At 39.6% G+C, this 19,892-nt stretch overlaps 1 protein-coding gene across 3 annotated transcripts in view; it reads left to right on the top strand.

The window, feature by feature from the left end:
- Positions 1 to 19,892, top strand: part of ATP8A2 (ATPase phospholipid transporting 8A2) — a 515,363-nt gene that overhangs the window by 248,238 nt on the left and 247,233 nt on the right. For all 3 annotated transcript variants that reach the window (XM_081130125.1, XM_081130126.1, XM_081130127.1), the window contains exon 25: positions 1,958 to 2,130. In XM_081130125.1, the coding sequence (XP_080986251.1) occupies positions 1,958 to 2,130 (173 nt within the window). The remainder of the gene's footprint in view (positions 1 to 1,957; positions 2,131 to 19,892) is intronic.

Raw genomic sequence — 19,892 nt, 5'->3', positions numbered from 1 at the left:
TCTGTCCACCACACGTTGACCCCTCAGGCACACCCTCCAGAATTGCCCAGACCTGCCGGAGTTCCCTGGTGAACACCACGGCTGCCAAGCTGGGATTTCCCTAAGTGGGTGGAATTTCTCTACCCAAATTTCATAGGTCAGGCTGTTTGCACAGATAAGGTAAACATAGATGTTTGCATAGATGTTTTGTTTGAGATTCAGAATTACTCAACTAATTAAGAATAAAGTTGCCTTTATCTTTATTTTTGGTAAAAGTCAATTTAACTTTTATTCTTAGAGCACTGTTCTGTCAATTGTTCTTCTGTTATTACATTGACAAAGAAGGCATTGTCATTTGTTTGCTCCCTGAAGTAACAGAAGGGTGTATTTCCCTTGATGTAGGAAATCCTTAATGAGCAAATAGTACGGGAAAAAGAGTGAGTTTTATTGAGTGCTTACTATGTGCCAAGCCCAGTGCTAAGTTGGTTACATTGTAGAGCTCATTTGTTCATAACAAAAGTACTATCAATTAAATAGTTTTCTCCATTTACATATCAGAAAATTGTAATTTAAAGAGGTTAACTATTTTTCCCAAGGTCATAGAGGCAATACGTGGAAAGTTGGGACTAGACCCCAGGCTATCCAAACAAAGAACAAGGGCTCTAGGCAGAATCCTGCCTTAAATGCATCTTTCTAACATTGCCAAGTCTCTTGTTGAGAATGAAAACTGAGCAGAAAGACAATATAACCTGTTTCTCACTTTGTGATGATAGCTGATCCTCAGTTTAATAAGGGGTAGAAGGATTCCTGTACATTCAACTTATTTCTTTAAGACTGCAATTTATGTTATCATATGATAAATTACATGTAAAAATGTAACTTAGTAGTCAAAGGATAGTTGTCCAGACAAAATAATTTCAGCAGACTGCTGTGCTTTCCTGATTAACTTAAACCAGATTTTTTATTATAAGCCAAAAATTGCATTCCTATATTTGAACCAGATATCCTATTCATAGTCATAAATTCACTGGGAAAATCAGAACATCACTTTTTAAAAAATCTTAAGAATGGTTCTATGCTTTAATTTCATCTGGTAACAGACATCACACCAAAACACTTTTTTTGTTTGTTTTTTAAATATGTCTTTATTGATTTCAGAGAGAGGAAGGGAGAGGGAGAGAGAGATAGAAACATCAATGATGAGAAAGTCATTGACTGGCTGCCTCCTGCACGCCCCCTGCTGGGGATCGAGCCTGAAACCCAGGCATGTGCCCTGATCAGAAACCGAACCTCCATCTCATCTGCTGAGCCATGCCGGTTGGGCACCAAGACACTTTTTTAGTCTGGTAGTAATGTTTTAAAGGTATTGGTAGTTTAACTTGATTAGATACTTTCTGTAAAATGAAAAAATAATCAGATTTTTTTTATTCTGATGATACAGAGAGAGAAATGGTTTAATCTGAAGATCTCAGCAGAAAATAGAAATGAATCTTTTGTGTTATTTTTATATGTGCAAATATCTCTTGGGTGCTTTAAAGATTACCTTGTGCAAACTGAGAAATGTTTGCCATTTAAACCAGTAACATTTATTTCCCCTAAAAGCACATTCTTTTATGTGGAGCTTCTAGGAGGCACCAAGAAGAATATGTATGTAGTATAAAGGAGGGGAAAGATAGTTGTAAGGACTTTAGCAATTAAAGTTCCAATATCAAATGCAAATATCACTATGGAGATGTTTTCACTGAATGAAACACATTTAGAGAGCAGGGGAATGAAATTTTAATGTATAAATATACCAAGTTGAACTCTGGTTATATATATGCACACACACACACACACACACACTACATTACATATATTTTACATTAGAATAGACATGTTCTCACTTCTAGGAATTTACTTTTGATTTATGTTTTGGTTTTGATATACTAAACACACAAAAATGTGACTCCTGCCCCACCCCCAACTATTGTTTCAGGCAACAAGAGCAGCTATTACTCAGCACTGCACGGAACTTGGCAATTTGTTGGGCAAAGAGAACGACATAGCCCTCATCATCGACGGCCACACCCTCAAGTACGCGCTCTCCTTTGAAGTCAGAAGGAGCTTCCTAGATTTGGCGCTCTCCTGCAAAGCTGTCATATGCTGCAGGTAGGCCTGCGCCGGCTGTGGGGGACTCATATTTTGACCTGTCTGTGTCCTGTGTCTACAGAAAAGAGACCAATGCACAAGAATTCTAGGGGTACAAATTCATAAAAAAGGCAAAACCAAAATATGAATTTAACTGTCCATTCACAGATTTTGTGGAAGGCAGTTAGTGGATCTTACATTTTTGTTGTGTTTATTGTCTTCTGAGAAGATAAAAGACGAGCCAGAGCCAGAGCCTCCAGTCATAGTCACACTGTGGGATAAACTGGGAAACTTCTGCCTCAAGCCGGTGTGGGAAGTTGGACAGGTCTTGCTGCCTATTTGCTTCTTTGGTTCTGGATGGCTGAGCTCAAATTCTAAGACCTGTGGGGTATTGGTGCCTCTTTGCCGATGTCCAGTGGGTATTTCTTTTCAGTCAACAAGGAGCTGTGGTTGGGACCCTGCTGTGCCAATTTTTGTGTTAGAAGGCTTTGTTGGCTTTTCATGAAATCTGGGGAGGTTTTTAGGGTGAATGTTGTTACATCCCATTGACTACTGGCTATACGAGGTACAGATCTGATAGAAATTTGAAAGTCAGACAGAATTATAAAGAAAACTACTCAACAGTTGAGTGGCACCACCCCACAGGTCCAGTAAACAACCTGCAAGGTGAGAGGAGAGCTGCTGATTCTGAAAGCACTGTGCTTAGAAGTACCTGGTATGGGGTTAAATGCTCTATGTGTATTACTGGATTACTAATCTCGTTTGTGCCCGCTTATATGTTATATACACTTTTTATACTTTGTGAACATTGTTTTTTGTGATGTTTTCTCAGAAGCCAGTTATCAAAATGCTTTTAACTTCCTCTATATATCAACCCTTTAAGAAAGCCTTGTGTGGGTTCTGGCAAGGTCACTTTAGAATAACCAGTTGTCACGTTGACAAGATGGCCTTGCTGTGTCTGCCTTAGAAGTCCCTAGTGACATCATCTGCCATACCTGACGTCAGGACAGTGGTCTCTCCCAGGTTTCCTCACTGCCCCCACCCCCAACACTGGTTCCTACACGAGACCAAAGAATCTGTTCTCCTTTCCCCATGAATACACCCCTCTCCCAGAACCCAGACCTGCCTGCCTGCCTGCACATAATGATGGCTCTCTATCATTTTGTTCTGCTGGCCTGATCCCTTTCTTTAAGTGGAACATGCCCCCCAAAGGTTGAGGAGAGCTGGAATGGTTGACCGGGCAGCCTCCGGGGTGGAAGGAGTGTTGCTCTTGTGCGGTGGTTACGGGATGTTCGGGGGTGAGGAACAAGTTCAGATGTGTTTGAAGCGATGAACAAGAACTCTGCGCCCCCTTTAAGGCAGGGAGCTTGCACAGCTGCGAGGGACCTTGGGCAGTGAGGAGTGGCCAGAGCATCTGGAAATGAAATACAGCTTCCTGAGATATAATTCACCCAAAATCTATATCGTTCAGTAGCTTTTAGTATATTCGCAAAGTTTTTTAACTGTCACTACAACTAATTTTAGAATATTTTAGTCACCCCAAAACAAAACTCTCATCCATTATCAGTCAATCCTCATGCCCCTCCACCCGCCAAGCCCCCCTCCCCCAACTACTAAACCGCTTATCTGCTTTCGTGTCTCTACAGATTTGCCTATTCAGGACTTTGTATAAATGCAATCACATAAGATGTGGTCTTTTTCTAACTAATTTCTTTAAGTTAGCGTAATGTTTCCAAGGTCCATTCAGGTTATGGGATATATTAGTACTTCATTCCTTTTTATGTTGAATAATATTCCATTGTGTGGATATACCGCATGTTATTATCCATTTTGATTAACATTTGGATTGCTTATACTTTTGACTATTATGAGTAATGTTGCTGTGAGATTCATGTACAGGTTTTTGTGTGGACATATGTTTTCATTTCTCTGGGGTATACACCTAGGAGAGGAAGTGCTGGGTCAGGTTGTAACTGTCTGTTTAACCGTTTGAGGAACTGTTATATTGGTTCCCAAAGTAGCTACACCCTTTTATGTTGCCACCAGCTATGTGTGAGTGTTCCAGTTTCTCTGCATCCATGCCAACACTTGTTATTATCCATCTTTTTAATTGGTTATCCCAGTGGGTGGGAGGTGGGAGCTCACTGTGGTTTTGATTTGCATTTCCCTGATGGTTAATGATGTTGAGCATCTTTTCATGTGTGTATTAGCCATTTGTATGTCTTCTTGGAGAAATGTCTATTCAAGTCCTGTGCACATTTTAAAAATCGGATTATTTTTTAATTATTGAGTTGTAAGAGTTCCTTATATCCTCTGGATACAAATATCTAATCAGATACATGATTCACAAACATTTTCTCCCATTCTGTATGTCGTATTGTTTGCAGCAGAAAATATTTTAATTTTGAAATCCATTTAATCATTTTTTCTTTTGTCCCTTGTGTTTTGGTGTCATAGGTAACAAGCTCTCTTGTAAGAGCAACTGACACTGGGCTTTCTTCCATTGACTCCATTTGGACAGGTTAGATCAGGGGCATGCAAATGGCAAGACGGGTAGAAAGATGGTGGGGAGGTACTTTTTTCTCATAATTTCCTCTTTGTGTCTACATCGTGAAGTTGCTGCGTAGGTGGTGCCTGATTTTTGTAAGTCCCCAGCGCTGGAGGTTGTTACTGTCCCACCCAGAGCCAGGAGTTATGGGGAGAAGTCACTCTCCCTGCCAACCGCCACGTTGGTCAAGGAGCCTCACCCTGACTTGTCGGTGAGCAGAAACAAGCAACAGCAGCAGAAACAACCAGAAACAACACAGAAAAGTCTGGTAAACTATAAATCAAAGCAAATGTGCTCTAACCTCATGGTTTTTCAAAGGGAAATCAAAACGAGTCCGTTTGGACTCTCAGGGGAGAGCCGGGAATGCCTTCCAGGCTTGACATGTGCTTTTCTTGCCAGGTGCTTGATACTAAAGAAAAACATCTTTTTCCCCTTCTTACTTTGGCTGCTTTGAGTGTTTTGTGTGTCACATAAAGCTGTACACTTAAAGCCTTCACAGGAAGGGGTTCAAACTGGAACTGGCACAGAAAGAGGAAATTTCAAATTAAATACTGTTACTGTCTACAAAATAGAAGCATTAATTGAGAAAAGGAATCCAGGAGAGCGCTCTTTCCCGCTCCAGGAGACATTTCCTGGCTGCTCTCACACTTAAGGTTGAGAAAAAAAATTAGCATATACTTTTTTTAAAAAAAGCACTTGTACACTTCAAATGTGCCTACTATTCATTGAGAATTTAAACTTAAAGTTAAATTTAAAAAGTGACTTCAAACATAAAATTGACCTTAACTCTCACTTTTCATCTTTAAAACTTAATAGTTGTAAAAGTTACTCTTTTCTCTAATCATAAAAGAAAATAATTTACTTCAGAAAATAACTTTTCAGTGAAATCATGAAGCATCGTCTCCCATCAGTATTGATTCAGAGACTGGCGAGTGTGTAAAAAATGGATAAATACTTTAAAACTAAAACAATATTTTAGGCAGCAAAAAGAAGAAAATGTAAGAATTTGTTAAATATTTTCCTGAGATTAGAATGAAATAATTTTTCTAATTATACATGGTTGTGCCCAAATGTTTTCCATGTAGCTAAAATCCTGGAAAGGTCACGGCATGGAGGGCAGAGTGGCTCCCAGCCAGTGCCCCGCTGCAGTTTGTCGCTCTGTCTGGCAGGGGCGGTGACACATTGATGAGGTATAAACAGGTTAGCCCGATACCATGTTTACCGTGGCCTCGATGGGTCTGCCTTGTACGTTCCTAGTGCCATGGGAGAATGGAGGCCAGGCCTGGCCCCTGCCTCTTGAGAGTGAGGAATGGGTGCGAGTGTGGCAGTGTCGCCCCTCCCGCTGCCTGGTGTCGCGTGTGTGCCAGGCCCAGTGGAGCAGCAGGCCCAGGCCTCCAGGGACCTCCTCTTGCCCCATGCAGCAAACTCCCAGTTTCTTTCTTGATTTGGCCTCAGCATTTGGCTTGATGGCTCCCCGTTGGATTCTGCTGTGTTGCTGTGACACCTCCCCTCAGGCACGTGTCCCCCTCGTGGGCTCTTTTGGGGCAGCTTTGAACTGCTGCGGCTCCAGGTTCGCCTCTGGCCCGGCGGGGTTCCCGCTCCATTTATTCACGTGCCTCGTCCTTCCACGCTCGTGATTCCAAGCACTGCAGTCACTCTGAATCATCTGGAGAACTTCATACGGTTCCCCCTCCCCCCCAAAGAGTTAGACATAAAATTGCCTCATGACCCAGCAGTTCCACTCCTAGGTATACACCCAAATATTAAAAACAAATGGAAGCACTGTTCACGACAGTCAAAGGGAAGAGACACATTGGGGAGAAAAAGGGACATCTGTAATATTTTAAACAAAAATAAAATTAAAAAAAAAAAAAGGGAAGAGACAGCCCAAGTGTGCACTGGCGGCTGAATGGACAGACAGAATGCGGCGGGTTTGTACAGTGGGTGTCATTCAGCCATAAGAACGAGTGGAGCACTGGCACATGCTGCTTCATGGGTGAACCTCAGAAAGATGCCACGAAAGGAACCAGTCACAAAAGACCACATGTAATTTGATTACATTCACATGGAATATTCAGAATAAGCAAATGCAGACAGAGCAGACTGGTGGTTGCAGGGGCCAGGAGGAAGAGGAATGGGGAGCGGCCGTCCAGTGGCTGCAGGGTCTCCTTGTGGGGTGAGGAGGATGTTTTGGGACTAGATGGAGGCGATGGGTGCACCACACGGCCGCGTACTAAATGCCACTGAATTGTTGTGCTTTACAATGGGTACTGTTATGTGAACTTTACCTTAAAAACATAAATCAATGAAATAATTTATCCATTTAAATAAAAAGGTTGTCAAATGACAGGAAGTGAAATGTTCACGGAAAGTTTTACTCATTTGAATGAAATCTTTGTTGAACGAAAACAAACAGAAAGGATTCTGATCCCCAAGCCCCATCCTAGAACAATTCAGAGCTCTAGGAATTTTAGAAACTCCCCTCTTGATTCTTATGGGTAGTCAGGGTTGAGAGTAGATGACTTCCCCAGTCCAGCATGATGCCTGCTGATCTGTAGATCCATCTACGCCTGGGACTTTTTCACACTGACATCCTTTGGGGACCTTAAATTCAAAATGTGTAAACTGAGTTAGTCCCAGTCCCCTGTCTGTGCATCTCCTCACTCCTCTGGTCTTCCCCACTCGTCTAGAGTTGACTGTCTCGGTAGACAGGTATCGCTTTCCTCTGAGTCGCCAGCGCCTTCTGACAGCATACTAGGTATGGTTTTAAGAACTTTTAGAAAGACCAAACCATATAAGCAGATTATTATATTGAGGTCAGAAATTACAGTCTCTTATATTGTTGATCCTTGATAAGTATTGTCTTGTTTTTATAAATGAGAAAATTAAGGCCTCAGAAAAATCTCATCACCCTGCCCATGCTTCAGCTATTAAGGGACACATTAGCATTTTATCCTGGATCTGAATGTCAGGGCTCTGAATCACGTAGCTGACCACGTCAACTAAGTCATACTCACATGTCTATTACTGTTAATACTTGCAGCTTCTAATAAAAGCTTTTGCTTTTAGCATGATTTTTTAAACTGCAGAATTTGTCGAAACCTTGTTAGCATAAAATCTTACAGGATTTGTCATTCTCAAAGGGATAAGAGTCATGTAGAAAATGTGTAAACCATTTTCAGTATATTCAAGAAGGAGCCCTCTGTTCTCTCTTCCCTGTTTCCTTAAAACTATTGTCTTTCATGTTTTCTCATTTTTACTTTGACCTTTTTAGAACATCCAAAATTTTTAAAAGTTAGTGCATATTGTCAGGAAAAGAGTCATGAAAGAATCATCAGGGTCCTCCCTGTGAGGAAGCTGGTGGGTGCCACCCCCTCCCCCACCCCCCACACCTCCCTGCAAACACGGGATGCTCAGGGCCCCCAGAGTGGCCACATTGGCAGCCATGATTTATGGCTTTATGTCCCCGGGCAGGAGATGGAGTGAAAGGAAAGCACCACAGCAGGGATTTCCACTGGATGTGCAAATTAAGGCTCCAGAAGACATCATTTATTTTCTCGGATGTGTTTAGACTTCTGTCCTTCAGGATCGATTCAAAGATAAACATGTGTAAACCTACTGTGGTGCCACAGAAGTAAAGACAGTCAAGAGAAAATGGCAGAGGGGGCACAGTTATTTTTTCTAAAAACTTTTTGGGTTTATTTTTCTAACTCGAGTGATTTATATTTCATGTAGAAAAGTTAGAAAATGCAGATAAGCAAGAGGAAAGAAAACAACCCCACCAGCTAGAGTTTAGTGCTCACTGTTAGCAGTTGGTGCTTAAATCTAGATCTCCTTCAGTTGAGATGTATATTACTGGAAGAGGGTTAGACTATTAAAATATGTGAAGTGAAATGGTTATAAACAGTTGCTGTGTCAAATAGTAATATAAAATATGTTTTTAGAAAACTTAAGAGTATTCTGTTATGTGAAAACATATTAGTTTAACTTATTCCTAGTTGTTGGATATTCAGGTTATTGCAAAGACACTTGGTGATTTCCATAAAATAATAATGGATTCAAGAGTAAGCAACATAAAAATTGGCAAAAGGGTTGTGCCCTTCACCTAAGAAAGTGGTTATTTGACTTAGAATGAGAGATGTGGTCAGTAGCTCACTTCCTGCTGAGACAAATGTATTCTCCTCTGGTTAGTAATCATAGTCTTGCCAAGAAAGGGGAGCAGTTGAGAGATTAATTTGTGGCAGGACAGTTCTATGAGCAAAATCTAAGAGGAAATCAACACAGATTGCCTTATTGAACATGATTGCCCATAGCTGGTTGAACTTATACCCATTTCCTGGACTCTTTTAAGCCTATGACTCAGTTAGGCTGCATCCCAAAACCTGTACATTTGTCCTACCTTTAGACTACTTAGTATAGGAAAGAACTGGCTTTTTACATTAATGAGGCCTAATGAATAATAATAGGAAATCTCAGAGCATTATTCATTTTGTGTGTGGTATCTTTTAGCCTGTGAACCACATACAAGGATTATATCAAAACAGAGTTCCGACACACTAATTAGAATTGTACCAAGGATCATGTTTTAGTTGGCCTCCACATTGGTAGAAGTCCAATCATACACTTGCAAAAATAAAATTTTTCTTTAGTTTCTTTCATGATGTGATTTCTCAGCATCATACATGTTTAGTTATAAGTCAGCTTCCTCCTTTGACATTTTATTCCAGAGAGTATTATTAACTTGTCAAGGTGTAAGCCTATCCTTGGGTTGTTTGTGCTATGGCTTAGCATGGGTTTGACCATTTGTTGATTAAATGCAATTAAGGTAGAATTCATTTTGAGGCAGGTTTTTATTTGTTTGTTTAGCTTTAAAATAAATGCTATTATGTGAATGATTACAGCAATTCTGTTTGATTCTAAGTGGCCTGCTGTTACTCTGCTATAGATGAATGTGCTCAAACATAAGGGTTCTTCTGCACCATGTTAAATAAAAGCAATTTCCAAAAACCCAAAGTTTAAAAAACTTTCTGTCACCCACAGGTTTTACCACTATTTCTCTAAGGATGAAGATTATATTGACATAGATTTTGTAGCGTATTAAAAATAGCTTACATTAACCATTGTTAAGACTGGTGTATTGGAGACTTTGGGGTAGTAATCCGAAGTAAAGGAAGGAATCCCTTTCTAGGTAGATATCTCTAGCTCAGGGAAAAAAATAATACATTAGATTAAACTTTTTGAAATCAAAGCTAATTTTGTTGATGATTGATGTTTAGAAATGAAAGACTATTTTCATCTTAAATAACTATTGTAGGAATAATTTCTACCAGTCCCTGTATAAGATCAACATTTTAGCTATTAGGGTAAAAGTTATATATTATCACTATTTATATATAAATGTATAAAACTCCTTAAGGTGAGAAACAGAAAAATAAATTAACCTGTCAACTGTGTCGTTTGTGTCCTGAACTAGCAGGTAGGGAGATTTGGTAGGAAGATACAGTACATGTAATAAGATGTAGGCAGATATTTTAGTATAAGACTGAGAATACAAGACACTCTTCTTTAAGAAAACCCGCAGTGTATAAGGGGGCATAGTCAATAACATGGTAATAACCACATATAGTGTCAGATGGGTACTAGCCTTATTGGGAGGATCATGTTGTAAGGTATATAAATGTCTAATTACTATGTTATACACTTGGAACTAATATAATATTGTATGTCAACTGTAATTGTAAAATAAATTTTAAAGATAAAATAAAAAAGGAAACCTGCTATAAGTAATCAAAATTAAAAGATGGCACTTATGGCATGATAACATGATGGAAAAACCTATTAGGAGGCATTTAATTGTAGGGTTTGTTCTGTAATAATATGCTGTGTAATTGGGAATGAGTCTTTCAGGGAATTTTTGTTTGTTGGTTATAAAATTGGTGTTATATCACTTTTTTTCTTTAGTAGAACTGTTCTCTAACGTGGTTTACACAGCAGCAGTTCCCTTTGGTTGATGCTCTCCACACCCAGTGTGCCTGCGCAGAAGCTTAGATACAGAGGAGGTAACAAGGCCCTTTCCTCTTTGCACAGTAGTCTAAGAATTGTGGTAACAAGGTCTGTGTGATCTTCCATCCACTTACTCTTGTGCTCTCAACACATTGGGACCCATATGAGATGCCTGAAGAGCTCATGGACATGTCACTTAAGTTTTCCCCCTGTTTTTTTCCTCTCCCACTTGCATGGATGATTAATTCATTGGTGCATGTCATTTTTGACAATCCTGCTTGCCAAATGAAACAAGGTGATGTTAGGTCAAATTGTGGTCCACAATTCTGAAGTAGACGCTCATAATATTTGGCATCTTTCCTACTAGAAAAACAAACCAGGAAGAAAAGAGTCAAGAATAGAGCCTAATTACACACGTGGAATATGTCATGAATATTTATGTCCCCAAGTCTTGCCTTGTAATAGTATTTGTATTTAAAGTGCTTTTATTTCTTTTTCCTGTGAAGTAGTTCAGAATGTGTTTCATTAATACAAGAAAGTGTCATGTTAACTTTGAATTGGAAAGAATTCCACTTCTCCCGACAACATTGACATCTTTCTGACTGAGGCTATGCAAAGTAGCTCTTACATTAATTGGTCCCAAAGAAAATTATGTTTTCCATTTTCCTGTCTATACATCTGACACTTTCCCTCATCTATCACCTCCTGAATTATCGATGCTTTCCCTTTCCCAATTTTGACAGCCAGTATTGCTCCTATGATCCTGAAAACCATAAGGACTCTTCCACCCTGGAAGCTTCACTGTCCCCCACTTTGAACAAGAAGCACCAGGGTCATAATTAGCAATTATGCAGATGACAGCCTTCTCTGTTTTGTTTTGGTTTTTCCAGCTTTATTGAGGTAGTAAAAAAACTGCACATAATTAACATACACAATTTGGTGATTTTGGACGTATGTGTATACTCATGTTACCATCAACACGATGCAGGTAATAAACTTATCTATCACCTCCAAAAGTTTCCTTGTGTACCCTTGTGTGTTTTCCCCCCCTTTTTTTGTGTGTGTGTATTTGCATAGTAAGAACACTTAACATAAGATCTACCTTCTTAAATTTTTAAGTGCATACTACCTCATTGCCAGCTGCAGACACTGTGTTGTACAGTATGTGTCTGAAACTTAGGCCTCTTATTATAACTGTAACTTCACACCCATTGAACAACAGCTTCCCATTATCCCTTTTCCCATCCCCCGGTAACCACCATTCTGTTGTCTAATTCTGTGCCTGTGGCTATTTTAGATGCCTCATATAAGAGGAATCACACATTGTTAGTCGTTCTGTGACTGTCTTATTTCACTTAGCGAACTGTCTTCCTGGTCCCTTGATGTCCACTGGTAGAATGCTGCCCTGCTGTAAGCTTCTCTGATTTAGTTTCTTACTTAACTTTGGAGGAGACAAATAACAAGTGAGGAACATTCAAGTGTTTTGTTTCTCAGAGTTCTTGATATTTATATTTAGTCCCACTTAGGGCTACAAGTAAATTGTCAACAGGAGAAATGTCAGATTGATGGTTGCCAAATCTTGGAAGCCTGGGCTTGGTTTGAGTTTTATGATTGGCGATGTCTAAGCTTTATTTCCACTGTCATCTGCAGAGCTTTGCTGGGTCAGCAGAGACTGCAAGCTTCTGCTGAAAGATTTGGTTTCTGTTTAATCAGCTAACTGAGCTCTGTCAGAGTTCCAGGGCTGAACTGTCTCCAGTGGCTTAGTTCCTGACAGGCCAGCAGATGAGAAAGAGGCAGACAGACAGACAGACAGCTACTCTCTCCCCCGCCATCCCATCAAAATCTTGACACCTGGGTCATCCGAGAAAAACAGAGCAAGCATTTTTCTCTTACTAAGCAATTATTCATAGTGATGTCCTTTCCCCACTTGGACATACCAGTCATTAAAGACCAAAGTAAATATGCCAGCTTGAAGACAATCCTTAAACAAATACACAAGTGCCAAGTTAAAACCATCTGTCAATCGTTTGTGCATTTTTTCTTTCTCTTATTTGTTTTAATGGAAAGGTGTTGTTTGAAAATATTTGAGCTTGAGAAATTAGGATTCCTATGGTATCACAATATTTTGTCTATTTCTAGACATTTGAACCTTAAGTTCTCATTTTCTCATTATAAAATCATGATGAATAGGCATTGAAATATTTTCCTAAAACAGAAAATAACAGCAGTAAGGGAACATATGCTTATTTGTAGGTAATTTCACATCTGAGTATAGATATATGTTCAATGGTTTTTCAAACCCTGATGCTTCACATCAATGTATGAAGTTTGAATTACAAAATCTTGGAACAAATACAAGATTTATAGAGAAGGCAGTGAAGTCTTTTGTAAAAAGGGAAAATATAAATGTTGAACGATGTTAATTTACTTTAATGACACTTGGGATCCAAATTTATATTACTATATAGCCGTAATTGTATATTAGCCCATGTGAGTGTAAACATAGCTACTTAAGAATAATAAATAATGAATGCATTAGGGCTGGTACCAACATTTCATGAAGTTTAAAAATATTTATAATCAGAGGTTAAAGACATAGGTGGGAGTTGGCTGTGGTCCTATTTGTGTTTCCTTTATTTGAAAATCGCTGTCAAGAGTTTTCAGTGCGGCTCCGTTGTCCTGTGTCTGGTGGTTCTATATTTCTACTTAAGACTGTCTTGAGCTAAAGATTTCTTTGGATTAAGTGTCACATGTATTTAGATAATGATGTGGAGAAAAAGAAGACTTTTAAATATCTTCTAGGCCTACTTGAGATCTATTTTATGTATTTCTGTGAGATGATCTGGTGTCAGTGTGACTGAGCAGATAGCTGCGTCACCAGCAGTCAGCTCACAGGACTGCCCAGCTCTTCACTGTGGCGCAGCTGAGCAAGTGCCTCCTGATTAAGGTTGATGAATCCACAGAAATGGTCCAACCTCTGCCTGCCAGAGGGCTCAGTGTGTGAGAAGGCCCAGATATGACACATGGTGGCACAATTCGCAATGAGAGGTGCTCTAAAAGTCAAGTCTAGGAAGATGAGGGAGCTTAGTGAGCTCCAAGCAGTGGCTGTCTGGTGAGAAATACTAGTGATAATGACACTAACCCTCAGATTATCACTGTGTCCAGGCCCCCTGTAAGCACTTATCATCTATTGCCTTTGAGAATCCTTAAGGCAGTCCAGAGAGAGGAGACCTACTATCCTTGCTTCATAGTGGGGAGAGCTGAGACACAGAGGATTGAAGACATTCCGAGGGCCTGTCCCAGCAGATTCCAGGTTGGAGCCCTGCAGTCTAGCCCCAGAGTTCATGAAGAAAGACTTTAAAGATCACGGTGAGGAGCTGAAGTGTTCTGATAGGATTAAGAGAGTTTGCATGTGTTTAGGGGAAGGCAACAATCTGATTAGGTCAGATTAGAATATGTATGCAAGGTGTGAGGCCCTTGCAGTACTTTCATTTAGCTACAATGAGGACCTCCACCAGGATGGTAACAGCCTGAGTCTGACACAGTAGGAATTCAAACAGCTATTGGACTGAATTTTAGATTCTCTGTGATGGACCCTGATCCAGATTCATAGTCTTTAAGGTGTTAAAATCAATAACTCTTAGTGACTGAATGTAGTTGGCGATGGTAGGATAGGGGAGACTGCCTATAAGACAGGCCATGTCACAGGGGACACTGGAGGGGAGATTAATTTCCAGAATTTTGCATAATCTCCAGGTCTGGTATAGGTAGGTGTCCCCTGAGTTCAGACTCCCCCATGACAATCACTCAATCAATCTGTCTTAAGCTATAGAGGACACCTTTTTGTTAAATTTGTAACTAGCATTTATGGAATGCCCACTTTTGACCAATCACTGTAGTTTGTGCTTCTGCAGGGTGAAAAAGAGATGGACTCAAGGATACACACAGTCTCCCTTAGCTTACATTCTGGTGGAAAAAGACTTAAGCATAATATGAGTTTAGAAAATACACAAAACAACCCATGGAGAAGATGAAACTGACTGAAAATTAAATCTCACGAGGTTGCAAGTCCAAGTTGTTCTTTTTGGAATTGGTCTACTAAGAAGTTTTCTAAAGCAGGTGAGTTCCCTTTGCATCTTGCAGAGGGATGGATGATTTTAAACAGGGGAGAGGCAGATACCTTGCTGTCATATGACCCAGGCTGGATCTGAGAAGGGTAAGATATTAGAAGGAACATGCATCACAGTTAAGGAGATCTAGGACACTAGATGAAGTGTTCTTGTTATCTGCATTCATGGGACAAATTTGTTACCCTTTTTTTACTGCTGGAGGAAATGCAAATGCCTTGTAGTTGCTTTTTCTGTGTTAATTTTCTTGATGTATAAAGTAGTACCTATAGACAGTCATTCCAAATATGTGCTCTCCTGTATCAACTTGTTTTGCTTCAATCAGATGTATTTACCTGGCTGCTGTTCGACTTGAGGTTTGTGAGCCAGGGTTGTTGGAGCAGTTCCCCCATTAGAAAAGGTTCCTGAACTCCTCTCAGTTTGCACAGAGCCCCAAGTGAAGGTGTCGAGATGATCTTCATTGGTTAATGCAGTGGCCTCTGGGACTCCAGGGCCAGGAGCACTAGCCTTGTAGGAAATCTCTCCCTAGGTGCACACTCAGGACAGGGGAGAATGTTGAGGAAAGTGAAGCATTTCCCCCCATAACTCAGTCTCTCTGTTAAGGTGACTGAGAGGCAGAACTTTGAGTGGGGCCAGACTTCCTTGTTCAGACTGGGCTCCATACGCTGCCTGTAGCAAGGCCAATCCTGTGGGTTTGCTGAAACTCTGTGGACTCAAAGGGACTAGATGATACATGAAAAGGATCTAAGTGACTCTCCTAGTGCTTTGCCCAAGGCCAAAGACATAGTGAAAGGAAATCTGATACTGTTGCAGACCTAATTGTGTCCTTCCAAAATTCATATGTTGAAGCCCTAACCCCTAATGTGACTATCTTCAGAAATATAGCCTGTAGGAGGTAATTAAGGTAAAATGAGGTCATAAGGGTGGGATCTGATCCAATAGGTTAGTGCCCTTATAAGAAGAGATACCAGAGAGCTCTCTGCCTTGTGAGCACAGAGTGAGAAGGCGGCTCTCACCTGAAACCAAATTGGCCAGCACCTGATCTTGGACTTCCAGCCTCCAGAACTATGAGAAAATAAATTTCTGTTGTTTAAGCCATTCAGTCTGTCATACTTTGTTATGGCAGCCTGAGCTGACTCAGCTTAGGTTTCCACACTGCCCAAGCTGATTAATAGAGTCCTGACTGTAGCTACTTTAATCAGCTGGAGTTGCCTTAATCAGTTCTGAGTTTGTGTATGTGAATGGATTTGAAAGAAGGGGGTGAATGATGGGTGGGTTGAATGGCATGAATAGGAGATGATAGCTTTAAAAATATTTCCTTGCAAAATAAACCTGGGAATGCTTTGTATTTAAAACTATATCTTTCCAACAAAGGATAAGTTATTTCATCTGATAAAAGGAAAAGTAAGGTCTACCTTTATGGAACTAAAAATGTAATACTGTATTTAGCTTACCATACCAATCTTCCCTCAAAATTATCCTAAGATTAACTTGATGTATTATGTCTTAAGGTAAATTTAGCAACATAATCCCTAAAAATATAGATGTGATCATTGTACAGAATTCATTCCTTGCCCAAAATGATGTCTGTTTCTCTTTTACTAAATTCCCAGCTTTGTTAGTTCATTCCATAGTTCAGTTTTGAAGTAAGTTTGAAAAACAGAAGTTGCTTTTTCTCTTTACAACTTGAAAGGCATTTTTATGACTCTGTGGACAAATTTCATGATTCTTACTAAATGTGCTGTTTTGGACTAGGAGGCACGTTTTATTGGCTTAGAAATTTTCACCAGTTTATATGCATTATACTGTTCGAGCATATTTTTGTGTATGTATGAAAGGATACTGATTTATAACAAATTTCTATCAGCCCCCTTTTCAAAATCCTGAAGGTAATCAGTATTATTTTGAGGGCTATAGCTTTCATGTAGATCTTTTGTGCAAAAATAAAAAACACCTCATTGCCCTGAGCTGAGAGTCTCAGTCAAGATTCTGTAAAACCCCAACCTGAATCTAGTAGTTGTTAGCGATTCATAAATTTTTCCTGTTTATACCTTAGTACTTTTTTGTGGCTCTTCCAGCAAATTTAAAGGTATCCTAAAGATTATTTCAAATGTAGGTCATATTGTGTGTCTTGAGATGAAAATCCAAATAAAGTTTATTATCATATATGCTGAATTAATTGAAAGCGTTACAAAATGTTTCCTGCCAAACCCCTCCCTGGTGTTCCTGGCCTGTGCTGGGGGACAGATCAGCACAGCCCTGTCTGTGTGGCTTCTGGTCTAGAGGAAGAGCTGGACAGTGAAAACTACGTGGCTTTTACAATTATGAATTTACTATTTAATCCCTTGTATTTCAGTATATAAATGTTTTTGATCTTAGGTAATTGAATTCTTAAATATCCTGGCTTCTCTACCGCTGTAGGCAGAAGTAGATTTCCATGGCTACCCTTACTCTCAGCTTTGATTAGCCCAGAGTGTGGTTAAAAGACAAGCTCTACCCGCTACTAAAAACCTGGTGTTCCTCGTGTCTGAGGGTGAAATGAAAGGCCTCAGTGGGCCTCCGCTCCCCCTTGCTTACTGCGCTGGCCACATTGGACTCCTTTCTGTTCCTCAGGCTCTCTGAGCAGGAGCAGGCTGTGAGCCCAGGGCCATTGTGGGATGGACTGTCCCTTTAGATGCCATCTGGCAAAAGTGCTGACTTGATTCAGGTCTCTGCTTAAAATAGGACCTTCTCAGTGAGGCTGTCCATGAATACCTGGCTAAGTTAGTGCCCCTTCCTTCTTCCTTAGCTTTATTTTGCTTGACAGCACTTAAGCACTGTCCCACATACTATACTTTTGTTTTAGTTATTAACAGTCTGTCTTCACCTAAGAGAATGTAAGTTCCATTAAAGTAGGCCGTCTGTCTCTTATCCTCTGCTCCATCCTCAGCATGCAAAACAATGTCAGAACATTTAGTGAGGGCTCACTAAATGTTTGTGAATGAATGAATGGCGTGATGCCCTCCCTAAACCTTTATTTTCTAAGACACAGCCAAATGTCTTTCTTATGACAGTTACTGACGTTATGCTGAGACCATTGATGACATAACAGTGGAAACAAAAATGTTTACAGTATCAGAGTGAACTCTTTGCTCCTTTCATTATTTTTCCATCCCAGGGGCACGTGCTTAGCTGCTGTTACCTGCGTGTTCTGGGCTACTTACGTGTAGGAAACGGATACCCATGTAAGAAAATCCAAGTCCTTGGAAGAATCAGAAAGCTTTTGTCTCTGAGTTAGCATGTAATTCTGAGTGTAGAGTGCTCGTCAGATCTCCAGTTGAACACTAGAAATAGAAAAAAAGAAAAAGCATTGACTGGAAACTTAGGCAGATGTTTTCTTTGAAAGTTACATACCTTATTTTTTTCTTTCTCATTCTCATGCCCCTTCCTGAGGGTGATTAGCTTAATTTACAGCTAATGCTACTGAATGTTGTTATAAAATTAGTCCACCAGGCTAATATTTATTGAGCATCTCCTGTGTGTATGAGTTGCTTTGAGGAGAGTGATGCAGGACTGAGCCTGGAGAAGCAAGCTAAGGCCAGGCCACATAGATCGATCTGCAGGACATGTTGGAATTTGGACTGATCTTCACCACAGTGTCAAACCTTTGAAATGTTTTAGTTACGGAATGATGTGATCCAATATGTATTTTAAATAACTGCTTTATTGAGATATAATTCACAGATCATATAATTTACACATTTGAAGTGTATAATTCAATTGTTTTTAGTTTATTGACAGATACTGTTCACAGATAGTGCAACTGTCACCATAGTCCATTTTAGAATATTTTTATCACTACCCCCAACCAAGAGCCCTGTTTAGTTACTCCCAATTTTCTCCACCTCACCAGCCCTAGACAACTACTAATCTACTTTCTGTCTCTAGGGATGTGCCTGTTCTGGGTGTCCACATAAGTGAAATTCTATAATATGAGGTCTTTTGTGACTGGCTTCTTTAACTTCCATTTTCAAGAGTCATCCATGTTGTGCGTTTCACTTCTTTGGTTGCTGAATAATGTTGCATTGTGTGGGTATACCACAGGTTGTTTGTCCACCCACTGGTTGGTGGACATTTGGGTTGTTTTCACCTTTTGACTGTTAAGAATAATGCTTCTATGAATATTAATGTACAAGTTTAAGGATGGATGCTTTCAATGATTTTGAGTGTATACCTAAGAGTGGAATTGCTGGCTCATATGGTTACTGTATATTTACTCTTTTGAGGAGCTGCCAAACTGTTTTCTAAAGTGATTACACTATTTTACAATCCCACAAACAATGTAGGAGGGTTCCCATTTCACAACAAAACTTATTATCTCTGTTTTTTATTATAGCAATACGAGTTGGTATGAAGTGGTATCTCATTGTGGATTTGATTTGTATTTCCCTGTTGACTAATGATGTTGAAGATCTTTTCCTGTGTTTATTTGCCATTTGTATATCTTTGTTGAGAAATTTCTATTCAAATTCTTTGCTCATTTTTTAGTTGAATTGTCTTTTTATTATACAATTGTAAGAGTTCTTTATGTCCTCTGGATACAAGTATCTTATTGGATATATGATTTACAGATATTTTCTTCCATTCTGTAGGCTGTCTTTTCACTTTTTTGATGGCATTATTTGAAGCACAAACACTTCTATATTTAATAAATTGTTTACTTTTTTTTCTCGTTTATGCTTTTAGTGCCTTGACTAAGAAGTCACTGTGAGATCCAGGGTGACGAAGATTTATTCCTATGTTGTCTCCTAAGAGTTTTATAGTTTAGCTCTTAAAGTCTTTGATCGATTTTGAGTTAGTTTATGTATATGGTGAGTTGAGGGTCCAATTTCATTCTTTTTGCACATGGCTATCCAGTTGTCTTAGCACCATTTGTTGAGAGACTCTTTGTTCCCATTGAATGGCCTTGGCCAGATTCATATTTTTAAAAGATCACCATAACTGGAGATGTGACAAATAGTTTAAAAGAGAGATCAATTTGATAAATATTTATTTAGTTCTGATTGTGTGTTAAATAATATTCTAGGCACTAGAATGGCATGGTCAGACATGGCTCTGGCCTCCTG

Source organism: Miniopterus schreibersii (assembly GCF_964146895.1).
Source record: "Miniopterus schreibersii genome assembly, chromosome: 2".
Taxonomy (NCBI): domain Eukaryota; kingdom Metazoa; phylum Chordata; class Mammalia; order Chiroptera; family Miniopteridae; genus Miniopterus; species Miniopterus schreibersii.
This window is presented reverse-complemented; position numbering and strand designations above follow the sequence as displayed.